The following is a 9,739-nucleotide window of genomic DNA, read 5'->3' as shown; positions in this document are numbered from 1 at the left end:
GCCTGCTCATGATTTCTTATAAGACAATAGTATTCCATCACATTTTTATACCACAACTTGTTCAGCCATTCCCCAATTGATGGGCATCCCCTCAATTCTTTGTCACCACAAAAAGAGCTACTGTAAATGTTTTTTTGTACATGTGGGTCATAATTCTCTTTACACATCACTTAGCATGGTACCACAAGCCAGAAAAAGTTCCCAGGTACCTGTAGGCTGTTAGAGTACAAAAAGCCTTAAAGTTAAAAGACCTAGATTTGAAATTGATTATTCTGCTGACTTGCTAGCTAGGGATCCTGAAAAAAGTCACTTCACCTCTCCCTACCTCAGGTTCCTCATCTGTAAAATGAGGAATTTAGATTACATGACATCTAACATCTCTTTTAACCCCAAGATTCAATGATTCCACAACATGTTTTTGGTAATAAAGGGAGTGAAGAGGAGTCACATATGGAGCTCATTTTTGGGATCCCTTTAAACATCACAGTACAGTGACATCATCTCTAAGTCCAATAACAAGCTTCAGTATGGGAAAAGGATGCTCTACTTTCATGAGGACATAATTTTCATGCAGCTGAAATTTTCTACTTTGCTTCTTCAACAGCTGTAAGAATTCACAGAATTCTTACAGTCCACTTTTTTTTATTGGTTTTGTTCAGCATGATGTAAAACAAAACACAATTTCCCTTTTTTTTTAAAAAAAGAAAGCCATTACAGCAGCCTTATTTCCTGATTTTTTTTTCACACACAGATCTTAGTTTCCTTTGCATTTGTCCTCCTGGTCATTCAGTGCCTATCAGTGCCTAAGATATACAGAACTTGCCCATGGTAGAGTAGAAAAGCTCTCCGTTTTTCCCCTCTTCATGCTGCAAGAATTGATACAGCCCAGAAATTAATTTCCCTCTATTTGATCACTTCTGAATTCTACTCAGCAGCAGCAGGAGAAGAGAAATGACACTCAGGAACTGCTCCCTTCATAACAGCTTGGTTGAGATCTCCATAGCCACCCTGCTGATTCTGGAATTTGCATTGGGACTGCTAGGCAATGCAATTGCCCTCTGGTCTTTTATTTCTCACTTAAAGGTATGGAAACCTTATGCAGTTTATTTGCTCAACCTGGTAGTTGCGGATCTTTTGTTGTCTATGTGCCTGCCATTCCAAATAACCTTCTATCTCACGCACAAGAAATGGGGAATGGGACCAGGAGCTTGGTGCATCCTGACCTTCCTGCTGTCCCTCAGCAGGACCAGTGGCATTGTTTTCCTTACTGCGGTGGCTATGGATCGCTACCTCCGGGTGGTCCATCCTCGTTGCAAGATCAACAGCTTCTCAACTCAGGCAGCCAAGTTTATTTCTGCTTTAATCTGGCTTCTGGTGGTGGGACTGGTTCACCCAAGCCTGGTGGCTTCCAAGATTGCGAAAAATTCCACTGAGTTCCACAGTTTCTACCCCATAGAAGACATCATTTTTGGCAGCACTTGGCAGCAAGTGGTGTTCTGTCTTCAGTTTCTTCTTGCCTTCAGTCTCATCCTTTTCTGCACCATTTGCATGATTAAGAGGCTCCAGCAGCGGCTCCGAGACCAAGACAAACAGCCCAAGCTTCAGAGATCTATGACATTAGTCACCATGGTGGTGGTGCTCTTTGGAATTTGCTTTCTACCCAGCTTTCTCTCTAGAATCCTCATAACCATCCTCCAAAGGTCAGAAAGCTGCCGGACCCTTCAGGTGATGGTTCACATATGTGATGTCACCAACAGCCTCACCTATCTCAATAGTGTCCTCAACCCAATGGTATACTGTTTTTCAAATCCAGTGTTCAGATATTCATTTAGAAAAGTTTTTCATACTATAAGAGGAAGAAGAAAAGAATCACAGCCTCAGGGTTTTGATCTCAGAGATTCCTGTTATAGTGGATAGAGCACTGGACTTCAAGTCAGGAAGACCTGGGTTTGAATCCTACTGCATGTGCTGAGTGACCCTGGGTAAATCATTTAAAGTTTCTGTGCCTCAGTTTCCTCACTTGTTAAAATGGGATAATAGATCTATCACCCAGACTGGCTGTGAACACACAGTTTAATGAGGTACTTCAAGCATTTTGTGAACCATAAAGTTTTACATAAATGTGAGTTATGATTATTCATGAAGATAATTGGAGGTTCCTGCTAAGATCTCTCTGCACTAATCAGAACAAAGACCTGTCCATGTGAAGCCAAAGAGAGAATGCTTATTGAATGTGAGCAGTATTTTTTTTTTTTGGTTTGCTTCGATTTTTACCAGATTTTAACCCCTGATGTTTTACAATCCACTGGAGGGTAATCAAAATTAACAAATTAAAACTTCCTGTTAAGAAAACTGTAACCTAGATTAAGTTGTAACAAAGTGGTTTGATCGATCTGGTGCTGAATTGGAAAGCAGAGGCTCTTGATTCCTGAATAAATAATGGGTTTTCTATTTGACCATAGGCAAGTAATTTTAATTTCCAATTTCTCTATCTATAAAATGAAAAAGAAATTCAGAGGGGAGAACCCTATTTTTTATCACATGGGGAGGTATAATAAGAAGTAATAAGGTAATACCTATAAGGTTTTGAAAAAAGGTACTAGGTATATTTTCAAGATTCAGCTTTAGCTAGTCTCTGGATGATTAAAAAACATAATAATATGTTATAACCACTTTGCACAATCTATCGGAATTAAATTCTTATGAAACTAAATCCAATTGGCTTCATAATTTCTTATTAGAAGCTCTTCCTTTTCAAGAACCAGAATTGTGCCCTCAGAATAGAAATTAAATTTGTTTTAATGTCTATGAATTTTATTGGGTTTCCCCTGGTCTAAGAAGAAGGAAGGCACTTCAGAATTGTTGTGAGGTATAAACAAAGAATGAACTAAATTAAGAAGAATGGACTAAATTACTGAAAATGAGTGACTAAGAAAAATGAACTAAGTCACACAAAGAAGAACTAAATTATTTTTGAAGCAGTTATTTCTATCTTTTTTTCACATAATAGCTGTGGGGAAAACTGGGCGTGCCAGGTATTCGAAGGTGTCTCTAAACACATTTAGAACCTGTGTCCAATAACATTTCTGGTTTTTATCTTGTTTTTGTTCCTACAATTGCCATATCACAGATAGCTCTAATAATATGTTCAGATCTCATTTCCCAATATTTACCACAACCTTTTAGCTGATGATAGTATAAGGGGATTCAGAAACCCCTTTGCTAATTACCTCTTGTCTTATACTCCAGTCCAAATTACAGGAGTGGTTCGGGTCAGAGGGATGTTAAAATAAAAGTTTGAAGGAGGGAAGAATGTAACTTTCATCTCCACCAAAGTGGATTTCTATTTCAAAAACCCTTCATGGGTCAGGTTGCATGTCCTATGTTGCCCTAAACAGATGACTACATTCAAAAGAAAGGAAATATACAAAAATTTTATGATCAGAACACCAAAACATGCAAAGGTAAAAGGGAATCTCAGATCTCTAGCTACATATTCAGAAAAGCACTCTTCTCAAAACCCAATTTGAAAGTCAGATATGTTCTTCCTCTTTTGCTACTGAGATCTATTAACTGTTGGGGTGGCTAGGTGGAACAGTGGATAGAGCACTGGCCCTGAAGTTGGGAGGACCTGAGTTCAAATCTCACCCCAGATACTTACTAGTTGTGTGACTCTGGACAAGTCACTTAACCCTAATTGCCTTAAACATTCAGGGCAATCTTCAGTCATCCTAATAATATATCCTTCTACTAGACCCAAATAGCTCTGGAGGAAAGTGAAGTTGGTGACCTTTCACAGTCCTCCCTCACTTAAATCCAATTCACCGCAAGTCATGACATCACCCTGATGTCACAGTCCTCTTGGAGAACAAAGAACAAAGAATAACAACATTAAATGCTGCTTGGTCTTAGGACCTAATGTGTCCAACAGTGCCCGGGAGAAAGCACCATCTGACTGCACATATCCTTTGATCCAACTATAATTACTTCTAGAAAAGGACCTCTATTCACACACACACACACACACACACACACACACACACACACACTATAACAACTCTTTTCAAAGTAGCAAAAAAAAAAAAAGGCAACAAAGGGGATGCTCACCTATTGGGCAACGGTTGAATAAATAATGGTATGTGAATATAATGCAAGAGTATTATGCAATAAGGAATAAAATGAGTGGTTTCAGAGAAACCCAGAAAGACATGTATAAACTAGTGTAAAGTGAACTAAGTAGAATTGGAGAACAATTTATACGATAACAGAAATATTATCAAGAAAAAGCACTTCAAAAAACTTCAGTACTCTTAGAAATGCAATAAGAAACCATAATTCTGAAAGAATTAAAATGAAGCTTGCTACCCACTTCCATAGAGAGATGTAATGAACTCAAACTGTAGCATGACATATGTACATATATACACACACACATACATGCATGCATACATACATACATACATGTGTGTTGTATACCTGGCCAGTGGTACATGTTTTTTTATTATTTTATTTTTCCTTTTTTGTTCAAGTAAGAAGGGAGTATGGGAGGGAGAGAAAAATAAAATCTTGTTAATTGAAAAAAAAATTAATTAAATTTAAAAGTATTTAAACTATACCATTGTGTAGGAGTATCCCCAAGAGAGATCAAGGATCACAAGCAAATCACATAACATGAATAACTTTTTCCCCTTCAATTACATTTTTAAACATATGAAATATGAATGAAATGAACATTAAGGATACTCATGAGAGAATAAGGTAGTGATGACTGCTGTAGTTGTAGAAGGATGGAAGAGAGCAGTCTTCTTTGCCTTGATAACAATGAGAAAAAGGAAAGCAGTATGGTTTATTTGATGATGACAATATACTTGCTACTAATATTCTGGGTATTACCATTGCCTCTCTTTCTCTTATCTAATTCTGTCCTCTTGAGTCACTGAGCAGCTGCAACTTTCTGTTTCCCATGATGGGGGAGGGGAGTGTGAAGGAAGATAGGCAGGCAGGCAAGATAGGCACAAATCTGTTATACCACAGAAACAGTTCTGAGCCTGTTATAAGCAAAACACACTAAGATATTTGGGTTCCAGATGACAGATTTTCTTTTTTTTCAGTTTCATTTATTTCACTGAAAAACAAATATTCTTGACCCATTTGGTACAAAAATCACTTGACCATGTTTAAAATATATATATTACTCCTGTTCCTCTAAAGAGAATAATAAATTATCTTATTTTCTCTCTCCATCTTTTTCGATTTCTCCATTTTTCTGTTTCTCTTTAATTTAGATAATGTCAGATTTCTATTTCCTCTTTTTGCTTTGTAAAGCTGGTGTGATCAGTGGATAGAGTACTGGGACTGGAGTCAGGAAAAGGATTTCAAATAAGTTCAGACATTTACTAGCTTGGTTGACCCTGGACAAGTCACTTAACTTCTGTTTGCTTCAGTTTCCACTGTAAAATGGAGATAATAATAGCACCTATTTCCCAGGGTTGTTTTAAGGATCAAATGAGATAATAATTGTAAAGCACTTAGCATAGTATCTGGAACATAACTATTATTTTTATTGCTATTTTCTAAGGATATAAAAAAATTAAAATCATGGCTTTTCCCCCCTAGAAATCCAAGTTTGGCATTCAAGAGTTAGTAGTATTCACCACACAGAAGAACAACAACCATACATCTCAGATTTTCATGGAAAAACTGATGCCAAGAAAAGGTTCTTTAAATTAGGTGTTGCAAAAGAAACATCCTTCATCAACCACAAGTCTCAATTTTTGCTTCATAAAATATAGTTATCATATATATGTTTAAATGTGTGTAAGTGTGTGTTTGTGCATGTGTTTGTGTAGCCTAAAAAATATTTGGAGCCAATCCATATCTCTGAAAGAAGTTACAGGGAGTAATTTACTTATCCATTTATTCATATATTCATCCTTTGATTCTTTTTTTAAAATAAAAACATAAACTTTTATTATTCTTTCTTTCTGATAAAAGTATTTTATTTTTTCCCAGTTACATGTAAAAATAGTTCTCAACATTTGTTTATACAAGCTTTCCAATTTCAGATTTTTCTCCCTCCCTCCATCCTTTGATTCTTTCACTTTCCTTTCTTTCTGCCTTGTTATATTCTGACTATCCTTCAAGACATAGGCCAAGCTTCTCTATCTTTGAAGTTTTTCCTAATGTTTCCAATTTCCATTCATTCATCTCTCCCCTCTCTAATTCCTATAATACTTATATTTTTTGTACCACACAATTAATGCTCAAGTATACAATGTAACCTCCCCTTACTACTGTCACATCTCATCACTTGGAGGACTGCATCCAAGGGGGGTGGTCACATGCTGACATCTGGAAACCACCTCCTCTTTTACCATATATGGCACCCAGGGTCATCTAGCTGAACAGCCCAATAAGAGACAATCAATAGCTGAGTCAAACCCGGCCCCCATAGTCCCACAATGGTGGCTTTGCACATTCCAGGATGAGGAAGGGTCCCATTTCAAACACATTATACTATATGAACCTCAAAACCCTTTAGGGTAGATGCCACCAGTGTGATTATTCCCTTTTCACAAATATCTGCAGTTGGCAGTGTCAAATATTAAAATATAGCCCTGGTGTCAATAAGGTCCACTCCAGAGTTGTGTCCATATAAGGAAGAATAAGGTCCACTCCTGAGTTATGCCCATATAAAAAGAACTGATTAGGGATAGGAATACTACATTCTGATTAGCTAGTTTTTGTGCATATATTGTAACCCTTGAGTAATCGGACCAATGATGAAAAAGAGGAGGGTCCATTCGCATTAGGAACTAGGGTTTAAAACGGGCTGTGAGCCCCCTTTCTTTGCACACACTAACCACACACAAGGGTGTCTCCTTGTCACGAGAAGGAAATAAACATCATTGCTGAGTTCCCAAGAATTATTGAGAAGAGGGTTATTTTCCCTCACACTACAATAGTCCAGGTTTGGGTGATGAGGAAAAGAATCAGGGTAGTGGCTATGTGAACAGAGAGATGGAATATATGAGAGAAGCTGTAAAGGTAGATATAACAAAACTTGGCAATGATTTTGGATATATGGAGAGAGAGAGTGAGAGTGAGGTGTTGGAGATAATACCAAGGTTGGAAGCTTGGGTGACAGGAAGAATAGTGGTATCCTTGATAGTAACAGAAGTTTGGAAGAGGGGAGTGTTTCGGGGAAAATAAGCTTTGTTTTAGATGCTAAATTTGAGGTTTTATATACATACATACATATATATATATATGTATATACATACATACATACATACATATATATACACATATATATATACATATATACATATATACATATATATATATATACATATATATATATATATATATATATATATATATATATAAACATTCAGTTAGAAATGCCCAAAAAGAGAGTTGATATCACATGAATGGAGCTTAGGAAGGAAATTGGGGTTAGATTTATTTTTTGCGGGGCAATGGGGGTTACGACTTGCCCAGGGTCACACAGCTAGTAAGAGTCAAGTGTCTGAGGCCGGATTTGAACTCAGGTCCTCCTGAATCCAGGACCAGTGCTCTATCCATTGTGCCACCTAGCTGCCCCTGGGTTAGATATTTAGAAGGGAGAATCATCTGCATATAAATGATAAATGAACCCAAAGATGTTGATGAGGTTACCAAGTGAGATCTTATGGAGACATAAAAGAAGGCATCCTAGGACAGAACCTTGGAGGATATCCATGATTAGTGGGAATGACATGGATAAAGATCCAGCAAGGGATGGTGAGGAGTGGTCAGCTAGACAAGAGGAGAACCGGGAGAGAGCAGTATCATGAAAACCTATAGAGGATAGAGTAGCAAGAGGAGGGAATGAGTAATAGCATCAAATTCTGCAGAGAGGTCTAAAAGAAAGAGGACTGAGGAGAACAGGTCAACAGACTTGGCAAGTAGGAGATCAAAAGTACCTTTGAGGAAAACAGATTCAGTTGAATGATGAGATCATAAGCCAAATTGTAAAGGATTAAGAAAAGAAAACAGGAAGATGATAAACTAAAGGCAGACAACTTTCTTAAGGATTTTAGCTGGGAAGGAGAGAAGACATAATAGATGATAGCCAATGGGAATAGTAATATGAAGATAAGAGGTTTTAAAAGGGTTTTTTAGGGTTTTTTAAAGGATTGGGTAGGGACATGGGCATGTTTGTAGGCATCAGTGAAGGAGCCAACAGATAAGGAGAGGATGAAGATTAGAGAAATAGATGATTTTGGGAGCAATCTTTTGGATAAGGCAGAAAACCATGAGGTCAAGGGAGCAGGTTGAGGGGTTCATCTTAACAAGGAGAAGAGTCACTTCTTCATCTGATAAGGAATGAAGGAAGAAATAGTAGGTGAAGTTGTTTAAGTGATGTGAGATGAGAAAAAGGGGAGAAGAGGGAGCTCTTAGCAAATGACCTCAATTTTTAAGTGGAGACAAGGTCTTCAGCAAAGAGAATAAGGAAAAAGAGTACCATGGAGAGACTTGAAGAGAGAAAAAAAGATTTAGAATACCCACTGTGGAGATAGGGACAGGTAAGAGATTAGGGAAATATAGAATGATTTCTTTGCTTCAATGAACAACAAGTTGAAATTAGATAATATAAATTTTAGTAAACCCAGTAAGCATGAAGTTTTAAAAATTTTTCTCCAGCCTCATTCAGCAGCACATGAATAAAAGCAAAGGAATTAGGTTTTGGAAAGTTGTGATTGGAGATAAAAACTAGAGTAAATGAGACTTGAATTGATTCACCAAGTGGTCAATATGGCAAAGGGAAGACATTGTGGCCAGTTTCAATGTAGTAACCTGGGAAAGACCAAAGGGTTGGTTGAGAGAGGGAATGGAGGTCACAATAAGGATGAAAAATAGAGAAAGAAATCAAAAGGCATCGGGGAAAGATAGAATAATAAGATATTATGATCAAAATAAAGGAATTTCAGAGTTCATCAACATGGAAATGGAACACTTGTAGGTGATGGAAAGATCAAGGGTCTGACCATATCTGTGTAGCTGAAGTAAAATGGAGAAGCAGGTCAAGACTATTGAAGGATTGGGGAGTTAAGGTATTTGAGGGACAATGTGTGTGTGTGTGTGTGTGTATACACACACATATATATATACATATATATATATGTAAAAAAGATGATCTTAGGGACTACTGAGGCACGTAGGAGCTCTTTAACCTTATATTAAATGAACCTATACTACTTTGCTTTTTAAATTCTTATAGCTAGTATTTTTAATGTGTTCATCTGACTTTATTGTTAGGCTTCTGCGTGTCCCTTTATGCTATTATAATTGTGCCACCCTACAATGGCCTTTCTCTCCCTTTCTAACTAATTAGCTCTTTTTGGGGTGGATGTTAGCCTCTGATTTAAATGCCTTTAATTGATGACATACTTCAACATTTCAATCTCAGGAATTATTTCTGTAACTTAAGTTCTAACATGTTTCAATCCTTGTATTACTGCTGAATGTTGAATGTTTATATAGGTGAACAAGTCTCTGAGACAGAAACAAAGATATCTGTAAACCTCCAAACCCATGAGGTGGATGATTGGGTTGGACTGGTTGCTGGAAAGAAGATTACTTATCAAAATAAGACATGCAAGGTCGATTCCCTTTTCCCTTTCTCTTTTCCTCCCCTTCTCCAGCTCCGAAGTGAAGAAACTCCCCCTACCAACTCAGATTGGTAGCTTTGAGA

At 37.3% G+C, this 9,739-nt stretch overlaps 1 protein-coding gene across 1 annotated transcript; it reads left to right on the top strand.

Moving 5' to 3' along the window:
* The first annotated feature begins 951 nt into the window (after window positions 1-951).
* GPR31 (G protein-coupled receptor 31) lies at window positions 952-1,917 on the top strand. Its single transcript, XM_044000652.1, has one exon. The coding sequence runs from the start codon at window positions 952-954 to the stop codon at window positions 1,915-1,917; it is 966 nt and encodes a 321-aa protein (XP_043856587.1).
* Window positions 1,918-9,739: the final 7,822 nt, after the last annotated feature.

This window comes from Dromiciops gliroides, chromosome 4, assembly GCF_019393635.1.
Source record: "Dromiciops gliroides isolate mDroGli1 chromosome 4, mDroGli1.pri, whole genome shotgun sequence".
Lineage (NCBI taxonomy): Eukaryota > Metazoa > Chordata > Mammalia > Microbiotheria > Microbiotheriidae > Dromiciops > Dromiciops gliroides.
Note: the sequence above shows the minus strand (reverse complement) of the source record. Positions and strands in the feature narration are given on the sequence as shown.

What these genes read in the sequence shown, in the direction of transcription:
- GPR31 (XM_044000652.1), top strand. Translation starts at nt 952, where the DNA reads ATGACACTCAGGAACTGCTCCCTTCATAACAGCTTGGTTGAGATCTCC.